The sequence below is a fragment of the Bos javanicus genome, chromosome 2 (assembly GCF_032452875.1).
Source record: "Bos javanicus breed banteng chromosome 2, ARS-OSU_banteng_1.0, whole genome shotgun sequence".
Lineage (NCBI taxonomy): Eukaryota > Metazoa > Chordata > Mammalia > Artiodactyla > Bovidae > Bos > Bos javanicus.
In genome coordinates, this window is record NC_083869.1 from 39727501 (window position 1) to 39752270 (window position 24770).

General features: G+C 37.4%; 1 protein-coding gene across 7 annotated transcripts in view; it reads right to left on the reverse strand.

The window, feature by feature from the left end:
- Positions 1–2802: 2802 nt before the first annotated feature.
- The window catches only part of GPD2 (glycerol-3-phosphate dehydrogenase 2), a 240175-nt gene continuing 218207 nt past the window's right edge, over positions 2803–24770 (reverse strand). For 6 of the 7 annotated variants that reach the window (XM_061437609.1, XM_061437601.1, XM_061437583.1 and 3 more), the window contains 8 exons: positions 18395–18529; positions 17965–18140; positions 17271–17402; positions 16058–16216; positions 9820–9932; positions 9648–9726; positions 9360–9458; positions 2803–6473 (listed from right to left, as the gene is read on the reverse strand). In XM_061437609.1, the coding sequence (XP_061293593.1) occupies positions 6348–6473; positions 9360–9458; positions 9648–9726; positions 9820–9932; positions 16058–16216; positions 17271–17402; positions 17965–18140; positions 18395–18529 (1019 nt within the window). In that variant the 3' untranslated portion in view covers positions 2803–6347. The remainder of the gene's footprint in view (positions 6474–9359; positions 9459–9647; positions 9727–9819; positions 9933–16057; positions 16217–17270; positions 17403–17964; positions 18141–18394; positions 18530–24770) is intronic. The other variant, XM_061437576.1, reaches the window with a different exon arrangement.

A 24770-nucleotide genomic window follows, 5' to 3' on the forward strand; every position in this document is an offset into this window, starting at 1 on the left:
TGTCCCAGGTTTTTATTTAATGGTTCAGTGCTATTTAAAGCATGGATCAAGCTGGATAAGCTCCATTTAAAAAATGGCCCATTTTGAGAACAGTTTAGCAGTTCCCTAGGATGAATATATTTATCAGGATAAACTTGACTTTTTCAATTGTATAAATAACTGACCAGAGTTCCTCAAAAGATCTGAAAATAGAAGATAGATTAAGGGCCACAGACAAATCTGTTCATATAGCAATGTTATAACATTATAGGAACTGCTTTCAGTCACTCCATTTTAAAAAATATTTATCTCTAGAAATATTTTGTTACTTTTGAAAATATTCCCAAAGGCAGGGGGAGGGATTCTCTGTATAAGATATTTCATTTCAGGTCATATGTGAAATGCAAACCTATGATTTGTTCTTTTTGGAAGAAGCCATGATTTTTTAATAGTGTTCAAGCACATAGTGCAGAGCACACACCTTTCAGGACATAAATGACTACTTTGACATATGAAACCCAATAAAAATTATATACATTATTTAAAGAATTCGGCACTCTTCCCCTTTTGTTATACTAGCAAATCACAGAATGTACTTTAATATCAAGCTATTTTGAATTATAAAATAGATGATATATTTTGTACATGAATTAAATTCTTCATGGGACCAGAGGAATTAATTTGTGATGTTATGAAATTTTGAGTAGCCTGCTGTAAAATCAGAATTGTTTACCACAAGTGTCTAGATTCTGACTCTTACAGTCTTTCCAAACAAATAATGAAATGAACTGGGGCTGGAGCTGGGGCAGGGGATGGGGGGGTGGAAGGTGGGCAGAGTAATTTATGAAAACATGGTACACCATAATTTTGCCATTTTTCTGCAATAAGGATGGCAAATGATTCATGGGGTAAAATGAAATATTTCTCACTGTCACTTCAATGGATCTAAGATTTACAGCTTCTTAACTTGGATAGGAGAAACTCTGTATGCATAAAAATGAATTGTAAATCAATTAATGATGGGATGAAAAACAAAAAAAAATTGATTTTAAGCAAAGAAGAGAAAAATCTAACAAGCAACGAATTAAAAGGGAGACGCAGCAGCTATTTACTTTAAGACCTTTGAAAAAAGGAGGGAAAGGAGAGAAAACTGGATGCTTTAAAGAGGGCATTAAGGTCAGGTTAAAGGAAAGTGATCTGTTGATCGAGCTCATTACATTGACATCGCTTAGACAAACACAGCAAGGTAGCTTTTAAAGCAAAACCATATATGCCTAAGTTGGATTTTTTAAAGAAATCTCACATACAATAAAAGTTAGAGCCAGTTTTATAGTATGAGGTTGGATAAAGAAATCCTATGAGCATGAAAAAGCAGCCTCCAATTCAAGATTCTCCTTTACCTGTTTTTTCAATAGGCACCAGGGCCAAAAGAAAAAAACGAAACAACCTCTACAGCTCCCAACTCCTTGAAACACCACACTGTAGGAATTCCAGCAAGCAGCCAATGAAGGAGTGAACCCTGGCTCCACAGGAGTTCCTGGAGGATGAGCACAGAAGTCCTGCTGAAGACACAACACAGTGGGCTTGAAAGGCTCAGAAGTGAGTGGAACCAGCTGCATCACGTGCCACGTTCTACTGTCCAAGTGAGACTCAATCCTCCCGTCTCTTCCACTGAAACATGGACTGTTATCTGTGACTACAGGATACGCACCTAAATCTACATGGATTCAAGCAACCCCCGTGTGAATACATGGGATGACAGGGAATGGATGTTAAGTAATGCAATTTGATGCCGCAGGCGGAGGATGAAGGTAGCCTCAATCATTTTGCAAATGCGGTATTTCGTTTAGGTCAAATAAACCTTACTGTTCTGGATCAAGTATCTAACAACGTGCAAAGGTTTTTGCCAAGGGTCCACAGGACCTGCAGAACTATCTTTGGTGTCATTGTGGCTGGCGTATCTCTTTTCTTCTGCGCATGTGTTTCACACGCAGGGTAGTTAATTAGAGGCCTAAAATACAAGGCACAGGCCCAGGAGGCTCATTGACTCCAACTCTTGATACAGAACTTCTCTAGTTGCCAGGGTGCCATAACAATGGAAAATTTCTGTTGTCTGCTTCCTTCCTAAGTCAAATGTCATCAGGTGAAATCTGCCATGACTGATAATGCAGTACTGACCAAGACTGCAAAGTATTGATGTGAGTATCTATCTCTCTTCCTTGGATTACCCAAAATTTACACATTTTGAAAACCAGGAGTAATGTATTTTGACAAATTTTATGTTGACAAATTTTAAACTGCTATGAAGTGTGATGAGCTAAATCAATAAACAGTGTTTTGAGCTCTTAGATATTTTTTCCAGGCCTTGAACAAACAGTTCATTGTTCCAAGTCTGTCTGGGGACTAGTGCTCTGTGTTATTCTATATGATTTCAAAGAACCTCTGAAGCTCACACAGGCCTTTGAGCACGCAAAACCAAGAGGCAGCGCTTCTAAACCACAAATGGAGACAATGCTCCATATACATGTGTAAATTAAAACCTATAAAATAACATAGGCATTATAAAATTTGTGTTAAAACTGATAACAGCTTTACTGATTTACTGACAATGAAAATATATAGCATTTTTTCTGTCAGAGCATTTATCAACACTTGGCAACCCTACACTAACTTGACATGTAAGATGATCAAAATGGATTATGTAATCTTTCCCATTCATTTCTATTGATTTTGGTTATGATAAAATTCATCAGTGTGCCTGGGAATGCTCAGGCTAAAAGGCTCTGGTTGACAAAAGGAAAAAAAAAGAAAGGAAAAAAAGAATTCAACAGACCTAACAGGATGCATGTAATTTTAGAATAGGATTGCACAAATACAGAAGTCGTGCCCTAAAGGTTCCAGCAACAAATTAATACAAATAAATCTGGCAGTCTCATAAAATTACATCAGTCTATGCAGGGATTTACTTTTGAGATAAAATTACAAAATTGCAAGCAAAAAGTATTAATGTGTGAATGCAATTAAAAATACAGTTTGTGAAAATATTTCCAAACTTTTTTTTAAACTACAAGTCATCAAAGTTATTTCTCTGACTTCAAGGTACATCAACATGCCAGTAAATGGACCATTTTAATCAGCTTTATTGATTCATGCTTTCAGTTCTTATTCAGTTAAAAACAAGGCACATTAAATACATCCTCTTATTGCTCTATAAATGCATGCAGCTCATTCTGTATATCAAAAGTAATAAATAATGGCGATAAAACACCAAGACAGTTATAAAAATGACAACCCAGCCTCAAACATAGCATTTAACAGTCCAATCTAGAACAATAACCCAACACAATACATAAAAAATGCCATATATGAAAACATGCAGTGTGTATATCGACTCCAGAACTGGGCTTATACTTGATATTCTTTCAAAGCACAGTAGGGCTTTTTTACCCCATATAAAGGGTAGACATAATGCAAAACAGTGCAAGGTATTAGTGTCACTGACTTCAATGTTATTACATTCATATGCCAAAAATCTTTACAAATACATAAAAAAGGGAAATAAGATCAATGATCATTCTTACAGTTCAGTAAAAGAATGAAATTTTGTTGTTGTATAAAAGAGCAAACTATATACTTTGAAAAAAGACAATACAAAGCTAGAAACTAAAGCAGAATAGGGAGCATGCATTTAGTAGTGGAAATCCTAAAGTTAAACTGATTGAAAGCAAGAATATTGCAAACAGCATGACGGCAATGAGGCAGACAACCTTGGCTTAACAAATAATCTGGCATTTCCACTCTTGTTATAACTGTGCGAAGGGCTACTGAAGGGAGCATTCAGCTCTCCACCACAGATGGGGGTACCTTCACCTGAATCCCATTAAAGGCTCTTTAAACAAATCACTTGATGACAAAAGACAGTCTTCCACACACCCCACACCCAGCCCAACAGAATCAGCTAATACCATATTTATACAAAAAAGAAAAAAAATTCTTTTGGCGCTTGGAATAGATTTTGAATCACACTTACACCCCACCCCCCATTTCTTCTCTCCTTTTCTGAAATCAGGTAAAGAAGCTGCACAGGTTTAATTAAGAACTTTATACAAAATGCGGGGGTGCTTTATTCACAGTAAAGACTTGGAACCAGCTCATTTCCAAGACGAGACTCTGGGATTGGTGAAGGAGCGTATGTTTTAGAATTAGCAGGTTTTAAGCAAAGGCAGATACGCTCAAAGGAAGAAAAGTGTGCTTTTCTTTGTCCTTAAAGGAACTTCACTCAAAGCAAAGCGTGCACAAACAAGGCCTCTTTTCAAATACAGTTCTGCCCAGGCCACTCAGGTCATAAGCCCGATCCCTACTGTAATGGATTCAGGGGGGATACAAGCCATCGTTATCTTGATTTAACTAGAAATGAAGAGAAAGAGAGAGAGCACAAATGTATAATACTGTGGTACATCATCTCTGATGTTTTAAAGGACAGCTCTTCTATTAAGGGTCGCTGGGCTCTAAACAGTGAAATTACTATCTTGATAGAAAAACAAAACTACAAAACCACATGCGTCTATTATTTAAAAAAAAAAAAAAAAAGGAAATGAAACCAGTGCAAAAAAAAAAAAAAAATCACACCTTAAAAAGAAAAAGTTCACAGTGATACTTGGGAGCCTCACTTGCTCTGTTTTAGGTTTTCCTTAAGGAAATGGCAAGTCTAAACTTCATTTTAAAAGCAAAATGAGTTACCGTGCTACCTTATCTGTTTCCGAGGTGAGGGTGGGGGCTTAGGTGAGCTAACCTCCAATGTGTATATTATGACAGACAGGCTCATGCCCAACTCGAATGAGACATAAAGATATTCTACAATGTTGACATATATAGAAATAACAGCACAAAAGTGTTTTATGTACCAGTTTGAAAAATTAAGTCTGCACAATGAAAACCTGACATTAAAAAAGGGTCACGTTTCCTATTTTATACACAACGTGCTCTTAAAAATCAAAAGAAGCAGGTAGTTAACTTCACAAGAGGAAGCATGAAGAAGACAAATTTAGACAACTGGCTAAAATGCCACCAAAGTATTACAAAAGCATGCCAAATGGGCCCTTTAAATTCAGTATATTATGTATTTACTAAATTCTGAGCAGATTGATCTTTTTGTTTCGTCTTTCTGTGACTGTGTATGTGTGTGATGGTGGACATGTGTGAGTGTGAGTCGAGTATGGTTTTCTTTTTTTCTTTTTCTTTTTGGTTGAGAACTTTTCCATTTAGTACAGAAGGAGAAAGGCTTTAAGCAATTAAAATGACCATGAACATTGTAATTGTGTGCCTTTTTACAAATAATTATAATTAAAGTTAACTAATAGGCTATTTCTATTCTCTTTTACTATCTGTTTATAAATATTCCCTCCAACTGATACAGTAACCTAAGCAAAATAGGCCATGTTCGATGGTATCACATGCTCCAACTCCTAGGATTTGAGAATTGAAAACTGTGCTATATATGTGGCTATATGAACACAGGTTTTTTAATCCTTCAATTTATTACAACTGTAAAAATTTGAGAAATCTAGTCCCATCCCACTGTATCCAACTTGCCACTTAAATCCTGGTTTTAAAATAAGAAAAGCAGGGATCTTCCTGGCAACTGTAATAGTCAAAAGAAAAACTAGCAGTGACTGGGGGGGAAATTGAACCGCTGAGATGAAACTATCACTGTAACTCCCAGCAAAGGTCAATGCTATCCTTATATCTCGTACCTGTGATTCTGGAAGCTTTCAGAGATTCTCTTTGAGACTTGCTCTTATAACCAGATCTAAACTTTTTTTCCCTCTCCAGTTTTACCAGTCATGCTTAGATATAAAGTCTGGATAAAGAAAGCAGACAAGCTGGAGGAAGAAGGGGGCTGAGAGGTCTCCAGAAATGCTATTGTTTTAATAGGTCCCACTCCATTTCTTTTAAGAACAAATACTATCAACAAGCTTAATGTCCAGAGGTTTGTGCATCTCACAAAATGCTTCCAGCTTCTCGTTTCAATTTTTGCCAAAATATTCTCTCAAATTGACTTAGAATAAATGAATAAACAAAAAGGGAGTATGTCCAGTCTAACAGATCACAAAATGAAAGCAAAACATTAAATCTGTGTGCACTGAAAATGAGAAAAGATGATAAAATACACTTTTAAGAAGCTAGACTGAATGGCAAATACCAATAAAGGGTCTACATCGACATCCTAAAGCTTTGGAATGTCTCCCAGTGTTACAACAAGGCAGCTATCCGTGTCTACTGTTTTGGAGTGGTGTCGGTCCTCTCTGGTTTGTTACATGATGATTTGTTGTTCCTATGTTTGTCGGCTGTGGATTCACTGCTCAGACTCACAATCCTCCACAACTTCGGTCCACAGGGATGGGAACTCTTCTATCGAGATTTTCTTCGGCAGTTTTCATGAGTATAGCGAGCCGGCTTCCAGACACCCTTCCTTTTTGAATAGCACTCATCAGCTTAAAGAGAAAATAGGTAACAGATTCAAAAGGCGGACCAGCTTACTCCTGGTCTTCACAGCATTTTAATAGTAACCCTTGCAGCAGGTGAGAATAATTAAGTGCCCCCATCAAAACCATGCAGGTACTACAGTTCACAGAAGAAACTATGATTTTCAAACATTTCAAAAAGGGGTAAAGGGGCAGGTATTTTGCCAAGGCTGCAAAAACTAACACCTATCTAGCAAATCAGTCTGCCTTTAAAATGCAGATTGAATACATTACATTTTGCCCCTTAATGAGCTCAGCACATATACATTTTTTTGAGCAACTCAAATATCGAATCTTTAATTCCATTTTAAAATCTTAAAAAGGAATCTCAGGGATTGAACAAAGACAAACCATGACATATTTAACTACTCTTTTTTAGTGTTATTGTACTTGACAACTTCAAGTCCCCCAAATCCAAATTCCTTAAAGACTTTTTAAAATCATTTACTTTTAAGTCCTTGAAAATGGACCCAGAGATCTACCTTAAGAAGTAAAAGCACTCCACAGCCCAGATTTTAGCTAATTCATTTTTATCCAGTGGATAAAATCAGAATTAGTCTTGAAATTACATGCAGTCGGCGGGCAAAGGCCTTTAATCTGGAAGGCACTGTGCAATTATGAGCGTGGGGATTGTTTTTTTTCCTTTTCAAGTTGATGTGGTTTTAACTATTTGCTTTTCTTGATCTCACTTCTTCAATATTTTTTATCTATTTTTTAAAGAACTGATTTAGTCATTCATCAGGAGTATGTGTGTGTGTGTGTGTGTGTGTGTGTGTGTGTGTGTGTGTATATATATGTAAATCCTCAAAATATTTTTAGGGTTATAGTTCCTAGTCTAAAGAGATACATTTCTTAAAAATGACTCTGAATAAGGGTCAGAGGCATCTGCCAAGGGGCTGGATCAGAATTTCATGACCTTATTAAAAGCTGTTTCACAAGCTACTGTTTATTAGAGATGGACTCCTACATGCAGAAGTCATTAGAGTCCAAACCTAAAAATAAAGTCATATAATGATGCAGAATCTACAGAGATCTTCCATGAGGATTATTTTAAAATATCTATATTCAAAACTGTCTAATGGGATACACACGGACTCTTAATCTTCAGAATGGGAAACTATTTTAATAAAAATGAAACAAAACCCTGAAAAGATACTCTCCATCTATGAATGGTATAACAAAGAATGTGGACATCTAAAGACAGCAATGTCTTGTTTGCTGTTTTGTCTGATTCAATGAATACCTTCAAAGTTTATCAGCACTAACAGAACTGAGAGAGCTGGAGTTTTGTTTTTTTTTTTTCCTTTATCCATATAGGTTGTGTGATGTATCAACTTTTAACAAATCAAAGTTTTCTTCAAACATTACATATATCTTAAAACCATATTACGAGAAAAAATAACATTTGGGTGTGAATATATTTCATAAGAAATATAATCAGCATTTTTAAGTTGAAAATGATACCATGTATGCACTTAGTAAAGCATCACTAGTCCCTTTTACTTAGAATTGGACAATAAATAATCATTAAAAAGACTATAAGAAAACTTGCAAGTGGTTTAAATTATTTTCTATGGGTTTAGCTCTACTGCACTCATTACTTAACACCCAAAATCCATATCCATAACATTAGACTCTTATTGTTTCTAAGACGTCAGGTCTTTGAACCCTAAATGCTGCTGTCTATTTACAACCTATATGAAATGAAGCATTAGCTATTTATTTGAAGAAAAGTTTTCTAAAGTCCTGAGACAGACAAATTTCTCAAGGAAAACAACCAGACAAAAAATGTATGAAATGGTTTCTAATTTCCAAGCATACATTTTAAACTCAATTTCAAATGTCCACCTAGTTAAACAGTAAGCTAAAGAAGTAACATTCTTTTTTGTAATGCTGGACACAACCCGTGAAAATTTTCTGCATTTAGATTCAACAATGCTCTTATCTGCTGCTCATCTCCAGAGAGACAATTACCATTTCCTTTGCCTTGATCTTGTTTGTTTAACTTGACACAGTGAAGAAAGGGCTGACATTGACCAAAATCCCCAGCATTAATTTATTTCATGTTCAGCATTCATCATTGCCATGGTGCAAGCAAGACCTGGCATTCATTTGAAATACCTGCCCAAGAAGCACTACAGAAAAAACCTGGCCTGTCTGGAAACCAATACATTCTTCGTAAGAGCAGAGTTCTATGGACAGTTACAAATAACGTATGAGGTGGTTGAGTTTCTTTCTTTTAATGAACTTTTAAGGATTCATGTGTAGCATCCATTTTGAAGTAACAACATTTACTTTCTTTCCAGTTATTATTAAACAACTGAACCTTGAATAAGTGGAAAATTAGAAATAAAGATGCTTGGATTACATGGTCTTGACCCTAGAATATAGCTTTCCTTTCTCTTGCTTTTCAGGTTTGTTGTAACGTAAGAATATAACCATTTCATTTTGGGTTCTCAAGTGAATATGATTCTCAAATGAACACAACTTTGATTTCTTTAAACTTCCTCTATTAAAAATAAACTTTGTACTTTAGAAGTAAAGAAGTGTCCAGCAGTGGTCTCCCACAGCATATTTCTTTATAAAGCACATTTCTGATTTATCCCTTTAAGCCATAATTAACCTAGATTTAATCTAAATTGCCCAATACAACATAATGTATCTTATAAAAAGCAAAAGAACACACACCATGCAAAGTCATATCCTTTAAGACATATCAACCTTCGCTGGCTTCAAGCTTTCTTCTTTTTCAGAATGAGGTGACAACTGTACTGACTTTGAAATCCATTCCTGAGTATCTATTGATGACGAATAGATAAAAAGCAAATACACTTGTTTCCTTTCACCACAACTCACCTGCAAAAATTCATTGAGTTCAACCTGTCCATTTTTATTCAAATCTACTTCATTCAAAATTTCATGTAGCGTATTTTCATCCATTTGGACGCCGATACTCTAAGTAAAAGGAAAGCACAAAATAATGAAGTTTCACTAAAAATTATGTATTTCCTTTTATTAACATTACTAGCCTTTCAAAAATTCAGAGAGAAATAGTATTTATAGATAGCACTAGATGAGAAAAAAATTATCTAGGAAAATCTTTACATTCCTCTGCTATCAAAGATACTGAACCATAAAAAATACCTCTAATACACGTTGAACATCAACAATGGTAATAAAGCCTTTCTGGTCTGCATCGAATTTATGAAATCTCTTCTTGTACCTGGAACACAATGTTAAATAATGGAAAAATATACTTAGGTAAGTGAAGACAAAAAGAGAGAGAGAGGGGGAGACAGAAACTTATTAGAAGTACCTGTCAATGTCTGAAGGCAGTAGGCTAATTTCAGAGCGATCTGTTAACTGTTCTGATCGAGATTTATAGCCCATTTCATAATATAGAAACTTCCTGGCTGTTTCAAGTTCTTCCTAAAACACAGACACACACAAAGTTCAAAGATTTATGGAAAGAATTATTGATTTTTTTTCTCCTTTTTTTCCACTTGGTTTTCTAAACAGAAAGTTCATCCTCATTTTTCTGGCCAGGACAATTTTTTATTTCCTCTAGTTTTACTGAAGTATAATTTTATTCAATAAAATTCACCAACTTTAGGTACACAGTCTGTTTATATGCTACCACGAACAAGATAAAGAGCATTTCTATCCCCTAAAAAGCTTCCTCATTCCTATTCCAATTGCTTCCTTCCCTTGACCTCTACCCCTAGGCAACCACTGATCTGATTTTGTCACCAGAGTTTTGTCTTTTCTAGAATTTCATATTAAAGGGTTCATATAGTATGTAGTCTTCGGTGTTTGACTACTTTCACATAGCATAACGATTCTGAGAGTCATTCATGTTGTTGCATGCTTTAATACTGTTTGTTTTTATTGCTGAATATTCCCCCACAGTATTGACTAGCAAAATCTACAGGACCAAATCTTTGTGGTTTGATGACCAAAGAGCAATTAAAAGTAAATAACTATTGTAATGTGGCATGCTGTATCAAGACAGACATCATGGGTTAACCAATTCTAACATTTTGTCACTTGGATGCTGCTGCTAAGCTGCTAAGTCACTTCAGTTGTGTCCGACTCTGTGCGACCCCATAGACAGCAGCCCACCAGGCTCCCCGTCCCTGGGATTCTCCAGGCAAGAACACTGGAGTGGGTTGCCATTTCCTTCTCCAATGCTTGGGTGCTGCTAGTTGGATGGAAATGACAGAGCTTTGGGGAAAAAAAAAAAAAAAAACACGCTAGTCTATTGAATAGTTACTTTTCTTGTTTTCAATGATCCCAGCCTCAACTGATACTACCTATTGCTGTGAACACTGCAATTCCACCAGTTTGTTTGGGATTAGTGAAACTTTCTGAGAGTAATTTTTTTTAAGTCAAAAGATTTTTTTCCTGTATCACAGCACAACAAATATTGAGTTGGCAAAAAAGTTCGTTCTGGTTTTTCCTAAGCTGTATCAGTAAAACCCAAACAAGCTTTTTGACCAAACCAATAGAGCTTTCCTTTTAAGAGTTTTTTTACTCTCCTGTATAACACATGATTTTAAATCCCTTCACCATGATGGATAATTTCTCCCAAACCACAGCTAGTCTGTCATGTAATAAAATGGTCAGAACACAACACAATACTCCAACAGAGATCTGGCAAGTACCTAGAAAGAAGTAACTATCAGCATCATTAGTCTAGATATATGATTTCTTTAGGAAGCTTAAGATTGTAATTGCACTTGGGGGCAGCCATGATCCACTGTTACCTGCTATGCATTTACAGTTAACAAAAAATATATTTCTTTTTTGCATATGCTACTGTTAAGTCTTGTCAAATCTATCATGAATGGATGGTGTTGTTTTTCTACCTAATACAAGGTCTGCCATTTGTCTCTATTAAATTATACCTAATGTAATTGCAATTTCACCCATTGCTTCAATCTATCACCAAGCATTCACCCTTCCTCCAGTTTCTTACGAGTACACCAAAGATGATCATTTGACTAGTTACAAATCCACCATTTTAAAAAGACATCACAGGGGGCTTCATAAAATGCTTTATGGAGGCCGGGGGGGTGGGAGCGGGGGGAGCGCAGAAAAAAAAATGCTTTATGGAATCCAAATATATTATGTCTATAACATATCCTCAATCTAACAATCATGTGCTTTTCCTGAAAAGCTATATCTGAAGTGATTTTTTCTAAGTGATTAATTATTACCTTCCAGAGATCACTACTTCTTGCTAAATACTGATAAAACAAACTTAAATGCCATAACCTACAAAACAGCCCAAGACCAATGCCAAGACCACCGGCTTATAGGTTATAAACTTTATTTCTCCACTTTTGTTAGTTACTCAGGACCCAAGCAGCCAACTTAAGAATGTGGTACTACATTTGCCCACCTTCTGTCTTCTGATTCTGTTCCTATTTGCCATAATATTTTAAACCTCGACAGTAGTTAAATAAACCCCATCTGCAAATTCTCTGAGTACCCTGAGGTATATAAAATTTCTGAGTTGGCATAAAAACGCATTTAGAGCAGTCTCCTATTTAAATGCCTATTTCCTCTTATCAATATTTATTTTGCTTTTCTCACAATGAAAATCATTCTCCTTGACAAATAGGAGAAAAAGAAAAAATAAATTGGAATTAAACTATGAGTTGAAAGGTTCCCTCCCTTCTCTGGCAATCAAAAATCTGGTGCTAGCTACCTCTGAGCAAGGATCTAGGTTAGACTTTCTTTGTACTCTTTTCTAGTTTTAAAAGCTACTTTTAATGTTTTTAGGATTTTTGCCAGTTGCTGACACTATTCATATACATTCTGATTGTCCTGGGTACTCTTCCGCTGCTGAGCACCCATCTTCCCTCTGTTTGATATTTGGTGCTTATCAGTTTGCTCTGTCCATGGTCACTCCATTTCTTCACTTGCTTCCTCTTTATTCTTCTTGTTGGAATCAATTTTGAAATAATTTCCCTTTGGGAGATGCCCTCAATCTACTTAAGTGGTCTTCTTTTTAAAGTCTCTCAATGAAATGCATGTTTTCTCTGCAGGTTATAAAGTCTACATTACCAAGTATTACTGCAGCATGTCCCAAAATACATCCTAAAGCAATACTAGTTTCCCTTTCCACCAGCCCTTCCAACATGTGAGAGTTGGATCTGTCCCCAAATAAGCTGCCTTTGGGAAACTGACAATGCACATAAGCACTTTAAAGGCACCAAATTATCTGCACTAGGGAAAATGGTTTCATTTGCTTAACTCAGATTTTCCCAAACTCTTTTGACCATATAGTCATCTTTTCACTGTTATTAATTTAGACACTGATTATTTATTTATAATTATGTATTGTTTTTACATAGAGCTTCCCAGGTGGCTCAAGTGGCAAAGAATCTGCTTGCCAAAGCAGGAGCCACAGGAGATGAGAGTTTGATCCCTGGGTCTGGAAGATCCTCTGGAGGAGGAAATGGCAACTCATTCCAGTGTTCTTGCCTGAAGAATCCCATAGAATCCCACAGAGGAGCCTAGCAGGCTATAGTCCAAGGGGTCGCAGAGTCAGACATGACTAAGCACGCACACACACATATTAACATATATATTTAATTGTGTAAAACACAATTTGGCAGTGTTGCATTCCTAAATATCTTTACCACCTCCTCTATCAATCCCCAACTCCCCTAGATAATGCCTTCCTCCTTAATCAGTTCTAAGTTGGCTGCCTTTGGTCTTAAATAACGGTTCTCCAAATCATCTTATAAATTTTGGAAAATACACACACATTCCTGAGGTGTATATATGTGTGTGTGTGTGTGTGTGTGTGTGTGTGTTGTAACCACTCGATTAAATCTGAAGATCCTTGAAACTATGAGCTATTTATTATTCCCCTAAATATTTAGTATAATGCTCAGGATACAAGTCACTCAGTTAAGTATTGACTGGTAAAAACAACCACAATTCATCTACAAAGAGTTATTTATCACCCTGCTCCTCTTTCACTTTTGCAGGTTACATAATCCCAGTGCTTTTAACCTTTTCTTAGCAGTCCGGTAATCTTTAATTCTTTCTCCCCTCTCCTTTGTTCTCTCTAGACTATCTACTGTTCTCATGAATACTCCTATATCTCAGATACTGAGCAATAACTTCAGGTCTCTTATTTCTGTTATTTTGTTTGTTTAGGGGGTTGGGAGAATATTTCTGAGTACATAAATCTGCTCATAAAACCTAAACCCATGTAAATCTAGTTTCCTCGGGAGAGCTGAACACAGCCAGTTCACAGAGTTTTCTTCCTTCTTCCTACCTCCTACAGCCTGCATTCCTGGCACAAAGCACCTTCCTGCATATTCAAATCACTCCAACCATAATTTTTACAGGAACACATTATCCCCAGTCCTTCTACATGGTAGAAATGATTGGCAGTAGCACAGGAGTAAGTTTCACTCTAGTGCTGCCTCACTATATAGCTTTAAAACTGGCCAAACCCAAACTCAAAACCAGAAGAGCTATATAAACCAGTCCCGCCAATGCAGAGGCAACAGGGCTGGGTGGGAAAAGGGCGTCCAGGATCTGGACACCTGGCTTCAATCCCAGTTCCACAATCTACTGGTTGTATGAACTCTCACCAAGACTTACTCCCTGAGTCTGTTTTCTCATCTATAAAATGAGGGTAAAGGTTATGCCTGACAGCACTGTGACCAGGATTAAGGAGTTCTTTTCAGTGATTTCTACCATCAGTACACTACATATGTGGCATGAAAATGACCAATGGAGAAGATTTTAAATGTAGGGCTATGGCTTCACCCCTGAAGACTGATTCTAACAGTCTAAGCGTTAGTCGCTCAGTCATGTCTGACTCTTTGCAACCTCATGGACTGTAGCCCACCCGGCTCCTCTGCCCATGGAATTCTCCAGGCAAGAATACTGGAGTGGGTTGCATTTCCTTCTCCAGGGGGTCTTTCCAACCCAGTGATAAAACCCGGGTCTCTTGCATCGCCTACGTCGGCAGGAGGATTCTTTGCCACTAGTGCCACCTGGGATACACTACATGGACTGAGCTGTATCCCCCAAATCCATATGCTGACAGCCTAACCTGCAATATGACAGGATTTGGAAATGGGACTCTGGGGAGGTAACTAATTTTAGATAAACCTTGTTGGGATTAGCACACTCAACGGAACAGACCAGACAGTGCCCCCTACCTGCATCTCCTCCTGAAAGTACCTGTCTGAAAGCCAGGAGGAAGGCTCTCACCAGAACCCAACCATCTCACCCTGGCACCCCGATCTCAGATTTCCAGCCTCCAGAACTGTGAGAAATACATTTATGTTGTGTAAGCCATTCAGTCTGTGGTATCCTGTCAGAGCAGCCTGAATAGACTAAGACAGGTGGTGTATAGGAAAGAGGGAGGAATCAACTATAGGAAGGCCACTAACTGGCTGACTAAAAGGATGACGAGAGCCAAGAACATGGAGCAACGTGGAGGAGACTGGAAAGTGTGACCAGAGCCACTAACAGCAAAGTGGCCGTGAAGGAGCCTAAATGGAATAGGTTCAAGAAAGACTAGGGGAAAGGAACTAAACCAATTAACACAGGGAATAGTTTCTGAATAAATACAAGAAAATGCCTCTGCCTGAAACTTTGGTTTAATTAAAAATCATGACGATCTGTTTATTACAAGAGGCCCTGGGCTGTATATGTGGACATCTGAGCATCAGTGGCTTTCTTTTTTTAAATTTGGATATAAAGTTTCAAATGACACAAATCAATAAGCATTTGTGGTCAGGCCATAAAACAACGATTTCCTACCAAAGGCAAACTTGCAGGAGTGTGAATTTCACTGAAGAATACATTCTAAGAATGTTTTCAATGAAAACCAGAAAAGGTTCTACCCACAATCGTTATTATCTTACTTTTTCAGGAATTATGACCACAAATTTTAGAACATTTTTCTATAAGGGATTTTCCAAAAACAACCAAGAAGAATATTTGGTTACAAGGATATTTGTTACCAGAATTTGTTATGATGACATATTTGTTACAAGAATATCTTTCCAGTTTCCTAAGGCCTAGTAGTATTAAATACACACAGAAATTGGCAGGAATTATAAAGTCACCATCAAAAACTATGCTAGCCTCTGAACCTATTTGCTGGGCAGGAAAAAAGACACAGATGTACAGAACAGATATATGGACATGAGAGGGCAGAGGGGTAACGGGGAGGGTAAATTGGAAGATTAGGTTTGACATATATACACTACCATGTGTAAAACAGATAGCCAGTGGGAACCTGCTGAACCGCACAGGGAGCTCAGCTCAGTGATCTGCGATGACCTAGAGGGGTGGGGTGGAGTAGGGGCTGGGGAGCAGATCCAAGAGGGAAGGGATACATGTATACACAGAGCCGATTCGCTTTGTTGTACAGCAGAAACTAACACAACATTGTAAAGCCACTGCCCCCCAATCAAAAAAAGAGAAAATAACTGTTAGCCTCTCCTAACAGATTAAGACATTCCATGTCTGTAATGGAAAATGTGGTTTTAGAGACTTCTATATAATACCTCTTTTTTAGAATCATCCCAATTCAATTCTCGGCCCATCAATTCAACAATCCTAGGTAGGGCCTCCTCTGCCGCCTGCACATTTAGGAAGGCCAGGCGAGTACGACGTGAAATCATATCCACAGCGGTACAAGCATACTCCTTAATCCCGTATTTCACCTAGGTTTGAAGTAAAATGATTAATTTAAGCCTTTTTTAAAAGGAGGGAAATAAAGCTTCACTTAAAATCCATGCTTAGGTACACGACATTTTTCTTTATATACTCTGGTTCCCTCTAGCAGGCATGAAGCAAATAGTGACATCACACAAGTTCCCCATTTTCTGCCTGCCAAAGGAGATTTGGAAATTGGAACAATTTGGATAAGAGTTAATGTCTTCTCCTTGAATAGAAACTGCCCCAAACATGTAAACTGAATCACTTCTCAGTTACCATCCACAGTAATCACTTCTTTTGTTTATGACAATACACATAGCTGAATAGGCAAAGAACAAGTTTAAAGTTAAAATTAAAAAGTTACAGTCTCATCTCTGAAGGCTGTCTACAGTTTTATGTCTGAGAGTAATCAGATGACAGAAGTCTTGCATTCAATCAACAACAAAATGCTTACTGGACACCCGTGTTTAAGATGTAGTGAATTATAAATGTCAAGTCAAGACATATCATCAGGGACTTTCCTGGCAGTCCACCGGTTAAGACTCTGCCTTCCAATGCAGAGGGTGTGGGTTTGATCCCTGGTCAGGGAGTTAAGATACCAAATGCCTCGTGGCCACAAAACCAAAACATAAAACAGAAGCAACACTGACAAATTCAATAAAGACTTGAAAAATGGTTCATGTCAAAAAAAAAAAAAATGTCATCAGGCAGAACGTAAGTGGTACAAACTTGAGGAGCTCCAAACTCTCAAAAGGGGCAAACTACTGAGTCAATAAGACTTGGGATAGCTCTGTGGAGCAGAAAGAAATCCATATTTTCTGTGATTATTGTTATCACTATCAATATAACTTCAGAGATGAAATTAAAATTATGTAAATGAAACAATTTACATATTTGTTTACAATTTACAAATGTGCTGGGCAGACATTTTGCTCCAGCTTATAGCTGATATTTCTGCATTAAAACTTAGCTATGTATAATTTCTTAAGAGGACGAAGAGTGAACAGATGAAAAGTATCCCAGGGCAGGTGGGAAACTTCCACAGGGCCGTTCACATACCTCTGCTTCAATGTATGGAAATTCCGACACAAGACGCACCCCAACAATGGGCCACCGCTTTCCCGTCACACTTGCCATCTTGGCCACCTCAAAAGCCTTATCACCATAGGTGGCGGCAAGATGCTGGGCCACCTAAAGAAATGAAACTGCATCAGGCAGGTCCTTTGAAGTATCAATAGCTTCTGGATACAAAGCAAAAAACTGTACCTGCTTATCTCGTCAGGTTTTCTTTTTTTTTTTTTAACAGCCTGTAACTAATAATCCTTGGAGAGCATTTGATTTTGATTTCGTGGGAGGAAACCACATAGGCTCCGAATGCTTAGGCCAGCACAAAGTCTACTACACATGTATCACTGTACCAGTGACTGATGAAGCTTCAGCTTCACTGTGCTCCTGATATCACTTCCGAAGAACAGCCTTCCTTATGCTCAAGAGAGAAAGAATTCGGGAGGTCCTGTCTGCTAGGAACAAGCCATACAAACCCTAGATTCTAAAACAGAAACCAAAACATGCATTGCTTTTTAGCAACTAGAGCAAAATATTTTTTCCCATTAGTTCACTCCCACAGTACACTGTCAGAAGCAAACTGAGCTATAGGAAACTCGGAGTCATGGAGGCCCCGTGGTTGCCGATCCTGTTACTGGCAACAGTGAGATTAAGTCAAGAGGAAGATGATGCGGCAACGCACACCCACCTCACTTTCAAGTCCATAGTCCTGGACGAGCCTGATGTAGAGTGTGGGGCTCCAGTCTTTGCCCCCCTGAAGGAAAAGCCCAACTGTTCTACTTGGTCCTGCTTTCAAATTGTGTGCCTTGACTGCGGCATTTATGGTATCTTCTGCCATAGATCGATAGGTTGTCCACTTTCCACCTAAAAATACATTGATAAGTCATTCATCAGGTTACTACCCATTTTTCTTACAGTTAACCATTTCTCAACTTATTAATAAGAAAATTCACCTGTTGTTTATATCAAATGTGGTGAAGCCATGGGTAAGATGTTACTCAGAATCATTAAAAAAAAAAAAAAAAACCTGTTCATTAGCATTAAATGAGATTTTGATGTGAGAATTTAACTCAAGTTGCTATCCAAAGCACATCCAACAACAAGGTAGCATCCTGTACCTGCTATAGTGATAAGGCCACTCTCGCTGATGTCCACGACATGGTTTCGGGAGATGGACTTCGTGTCTGCAGACTTGGGATCTGTCACAAGGGGGCGAATACCGCTCCACGCAGCCAGGACATCCCCTCTTCTCACTGGGAAGGATCAATGCCAAGAGTTAAAAAGGATGATTCAAAGACACCTCAACAAAACCATGAAATAATTAATAAGCAGAAAATAGTTCAGTAAAAGGAACACATAATATGTACTTTAAAAGGGAGGAAAAGCCCTTAAATATAAGAGCTAGATGAGTGGTAAGTTACAATGGGGATGGTGACATCCCCGGCAGTTCAGTAGTTAGGCCCTTGGTTAGGTCCAGGGGTTAGGTCCGTGATTCCATTGCAAGGGGCACGGGTTTGATCTCTGGTAGGGGAACTAAGATCCTGCATGCTGTGCAGAGCAGCCAGAAAAATGGTAAAGGAGGTGAAAAAAAAGCAAAAATCTGGAAAAATCACTGATATGGGTTCTCAAAAAGGAAACAAAATAAATGTTAGCAGCCCTCAGCTGGGACAATCTGCAGTAGTTACAAAGAACAACAACAGTAAAGCAGACACAAAAACCAACCAAGCAAACCAAAAGACTTATGAGTTGTCATATCTCCTCCAAGAATATATCCTGCTATCTCTTCCCAGAAAAGACAAAAATACTTATTAGGAGAAGAGGGCAATCTGGATTTCAGATCCCATTCACATCTGAATTGTGTGTTCTTATATAGTGAACCTTCTATATATTTAGACAAAGCAGACTTTGAAAAATATTTAAATATACATCTAGCAAATTCTTGTGTAAAGAATCACAAAGACTTTGAAATGACTAAATATTAGACCAGTCCAAAAAAAGAGCACATAACCAAGTACAGGGAAAAGACCCTAAAAAGTTATACTGGCTGACAGACAATCTCTCCATCTTGATCTCAAACGAAAGATAGATGTCTGGTAAAGATAACTTCATCTAAGGCTAAGGTAATCTGACATATTTTGGCATAGCTCGTTAAGGGCCACACTCATAATATGACTACAATCTGAAAGAAAGAGGTACCCATACATCTCTACAGGGGTGTTTAATCAAACCCATATTCCAACACTGAATCTAAACAAAGGGAGAATAAAACTCATACGCTAGTGAGGAAAACCTAAGGCTTCCAGTCTTGTTAACTGCTGACCATGAGGGCATCTTGATGCTGGGATACCATCCCTAGATTTGCTCCCTTAGGGGGGGATCTTCTTCAACAGATTTAATCCTGATGGTTTCCATGGAATGGGGGTTAATTCTCACTCCACACAATTCCACAAAAGTCTTGTAAAACCGCAACACAAATCATGCAATATTTTAATCTTTACAAAAAGCTTAACTAGGAAATTACCACTATTTTCCATTAGGGTTCAAACTGCCCTCTGAGTCAAAAATAAAACTTAGCCAACCACTTAGAACGTCATTGTGGTCACTGCAAAGTCTCAAAGTGTGTCTCTGAAATTCCTTAGGCAGCCACACTGATCAGGAATTTGGTTTCAATTCTCACAGCCTTCTGACTGATCTTAAAATTATTTGGTAGAAAACTAAACTTTCTAAAGTAAATTTAAAGCACATCCAAATAATCCTTGTGACAAATGCTTTACCTTTTCTGGTATAACAGGCAGAAAAACACATCTATGAATCTGTACTATCTGAAACAAAAAGACCAACCTAAAACATTTGAGTTTTTCATTCAGGGAGGAAAACTAAATGAAGCACAATATATACTGATATGATTTTTAATCCTTATTTTTGAAATTGATACTCAAAAAAAGGAAGAGAAAACATTATCAGGAAGACTTCATAACAGGTCAAGAACCTTAATTTATTTTGCTTGATATCTTAGCATTCAGTTTTTTAGTCTGAGAATTATATCAGATGAATACTGAGATAAAATTTACTTAAAAAGATACACTTAGGATAATCAAATTTTAGATCACATTTAAAGTAAGAATCAGGTTTTATGGCCTACAGCATTGTTATATTATTACATTAGAGCGTGGCTGGATCAGGGGATCTACTGTCTATCAGTTTTCTCCCAACCTTGAGATTTAATGACTTGTATGGATTATTCAAAATGCCGTTTTGCAGGGGGTGGGGGGATGTGACGAAGAATAAAGCACTTTTTACCTCTCTACCATCTAAATTAAATGGTGACCAGTCAGGGCTGTGGGTATAATCTAGGCCCACAGGGAGCAGCATAGCTAAACACATGAAACATGAAATCTAACTTCTTGTAGAAAAGACAGCAGCAAACTGAACTAACAGGTTTCTCTCTTTATTACCTACTCACCCACAATGGAAACCTTGCACACTGTTACACTCTAATTAAAGTTCTCTTTGGTAAAAGATTCACGAGCAGTGGACAGATAGCACAGAGGACCTTCCAATCCTGCTAGGAACTTCTGCAGCCATATTGTAACAAAATGGGAAACAACTGCGGGGCAAAGCAACCTGGAGGGTGGGGGAGTGAAAAGCAGTAAGGGTCCTGCACTGAAGGTTTTGCTCAATCACGAAATCAATCACCTCCTGAGACTTCTTATATCTGGAGATCTTCTTTTACAAGATACTGCATTCTTTATTTTATACCAACAAAAAATACAAATTCAACGATTCTAATAAATTGAGTATTTGCTTCTAAACGGTCTATGTAAGTACCTTTAGCTTACGTAGAGTTGTTTCATAGACTTTTCTGCAGTGATGGAACTGTTTTGTACCTACACTGTCTAATTCAACAGCCACTAGCTGCATGAGCTTATGAAGCACTTGAAATGTGGTCCATGCAACTGAGAAACTGAAATTCAAACTTTCTCTCATTTTAACTAATTTAAATTTAAATAAGCACATGATATTCACACATATAGGCTATAATTTTGCATAATGCAGTTCTAGAACAAAACTGTCAAGTGGTACATCTCAGACTTGTCCTGGTAAATTTTCAAACTGGGTAACTCCCCCATGGCCACCTTGCTCATGTCTCCAATGGAGAAACCATTCAGTGAAATCTGACAGTGAGAATATAATCTGCTGTAATAGAATGTGACTCTCTCCAAAATACTTTACTATCACAGCATGCTCCATACTTAACATTTCAAAGTATCCTTCTCTCCTACTAATCTCATCAATTCAAATAAATGAAAATATTTTTACTAAATTAAGTACTCCTACCCTCAAGTTCTTACCCAGAAATTGACCCTACCATTCCAGCTGTAGCCAAGAACATCATCTTGGCTGTAGTCAAGAACTCACCATGGTATAATACGTGAGGAAAAACCTCAACTCTAGCTTGTATGCTTCAGAACTCAAAGATTCTATTCACCTTGATTTTCCTGGTCCTCATACTGTCGAGATAGCTAAGCAAGATGGCATTACTGTTGCATCTTTCTCACCATGTTGAAAGTCTTTGGCAGTATCAATTCTAGTATTTCTCAGGACCTCAAATACTGTATCAAGTAGAAGTCATGAATACTGATCAATATATATGAAATAGCATATTAGAACATTCTCTGAAGTTTTTATATCAAACAAGAGCTGACATTACAAAATCAAAAGCAATAACATTTTGGCCTCTGAGCCAATATGCTACACTTTAGGTTTCTAATGATTACATATTTAAATAACTGGATATCCTCTTTTAGAATAACTGAAAACTTTAATAAATAAAGTAAATAAAAAGCACCAGGGCTTCCCTGATGGCTCAGACTGTAAAGAATACACCTGCAATGCAGGAGACCAAAGTTCTATCCCTGGGTCACGAAGATCCCCTGGAGAAGGGAATGGCAACCCACTCCAGTATTCTTGCCTGGAGAATTCCATGGACAGAGGAGCCTGGAGACCTACAGTCCATGGTATCGCAAAGAGTCAGACATGACTGAGTGATTAACACTTGCACTTAATAAAACAAGATGAGAGGAAACAACACTACTATTAAAAATGAAAAAAAATTCTTGGTAAACACCACTTATGAGAGTAGCTCACCCCAGATGGCACCTAGTTGATTTTTAAGTGCCAACTGCGAGTACTTCTGGAGTGTATAAAGGTTCTTGTCAATATTTTCAGAAGGATAGTGAGGAAATAACATAGTCCTCCTAACCACCATGGTTAAGAATTCTTTTTATTATATTATTTTTATTGTAAATAACTCATTCAAGTTTTAGTGTATAAATTATATAATGACTAAAATATAAATAGTAAAGTTGAATAGACATTTTTCACAGCTGGTTGAAAAGACTAAGTGCTGTATAATTGTTTCCAATTATAATTAGTATTTTTATTCTTAAAAACTTGGCAAGAGAAGCGTTGGTTTTAAAAGTTAATAGAAAAGGCAGCCCACAGGAAATGATAATTAAGAGCTAAATGTGCTGTTTTGCTTCACATCAGTTATTTAGCCATACATTTTGGGGTGCTCTTTCTCATGTTTGCCACTTTCAAAAAAATCAATAAAAAGCATGTGAAAATATCTAAACGAACACAGGGGAAACAGCATCAGAAATCAATACTTCTCTACCAGCATGTTTAACCTGCGGAAATGAAGTGTTAATCACAGAAATAAGATACCATATTACATTTATAAACTAATGAAACTAGAAAAAGCAAAGCGCGTGACACTATAATTAAACAGCTGGAAAACATCCAAGCCTGTGTAAGTTGATAACCCTGGTACAATCTCTGGCAGTGAAAAGGCAGGTCTGCAGTGAGTTGATACGGCCAGCTCCGTTGTTAATTGAATAACAGGCAATCTATAAACACTACTAATTGCATATGTGAAAACCTGTGTACAACTAGAGAAGCTGCTTAGAGAAGCACTCCAGAAAAACTCCACGGATAAAGCACTCTGCAGATCTTCTGTCCCCCTCCACCCCTTTAAGTCACAGCTTGGTTCACCACTGCATCCTCCTGATTAACCTCTACACAGCAGACTTAATGATACATTTTTCAAAAGATTATTTTTCCTCCTAATCCAATACACACCGCACAACTATCAATTACCCATTTCAGAAAAGAACAAACAAGTAATCTAGAAAATTCAGCCTGTGAATGGTGAGCTTTCTAAATTGTGAAAGAAGACATGGTCTCCTTCCCAACAGACAAAATGCTTTTCAGAATTGTTCTGACGCATTTTGCAGAAGTGTGGCAGCTGCTGTGAACAGCATGGAGTGTTAAGATTTGACACTTTTTTTTTTTTCTTAAGGATATAGCCATTTGGGGAGGCTCAGAAACTGTTGTCAGAATTTTACTTATCCATCTAATAAATCGTTTTTAAATGATTATTTCAATCCTGGTGAATACTAACCATTTCAAAAACATGGCTCTGGGATCTATACAAAGTTTCTAATTTTTTAAATCTGTAGAGAAGACTGCTTGGCCCAAGGGACTGGTTATGAGAAATGAAACCTCTACTTTAACAGTCACATCCAAATAAGGCCAGTCACTTGAGAGCAAACGTCACCATCATTCCGAAGGTGTCTACCAGCTTCCATGAAATGAACTGAGAGAAGTAATCCACTCCCTAGTGGATATGATATCACATCATGCAACAAACCCAGGACTAGCAACTGGAATATGCACAATATTTAGAAGCATAAATATTAGGGCTAGACTGACATACATAATACCAGGCTCCAACATGAATGACCTATGGGAAAGAAAGTCACTGGGCCTCAGTTTCTTCACCTATAAAATGGAAATTACAAAATAAAACTAATAAGGTTGTTATGAGGAATCAGATAATATAAGCAATAGACTTAGCAGAGTGTCTTGCATAAAAAGCAATCCATGATAGTAGAGTTTTTAAAAATAAAGCACTCATTACCTGCTGAGGAAAAATAAGATTAAAATATGTGCAGCAACAGCATGTAGTCAAAAAGACTGAATGGGGCCTGAAGCTGAGTTTCACTTTCACATTTATTTCACTATATTTCACAGTATAGAAGAGAATATCAGGTTTCACCAAAATTCCTTGGAAAAAATACAAATGAGAATGCCTTTACTTTGGAAATAGACATACTTTAGCTAACTAGGACTCTACCAAGACTGAGGGTACTTCCTCATATACTCTGAGGACTTCAGTTCAATAAATAAGAATAAAAGAAACCATGAAGAATCATTGTGGCTGAATTGCTTTTAAAAGGATAAGCTGATAAGGAGGAAAGGTGTGATAGATGGTGAGCATGGGGAAATAAATGAAGTACAAGCAAGAGCTGTCACTTCTGCTTTTATCCTGGATGTTTGCTACCTAGAGAATTCTTAATCTCAAGATTCCTGAGACCACCAGTGGAAAGGCAATTTGCAGTGTCCGCATGTTACAATTTACAGTATCCACAT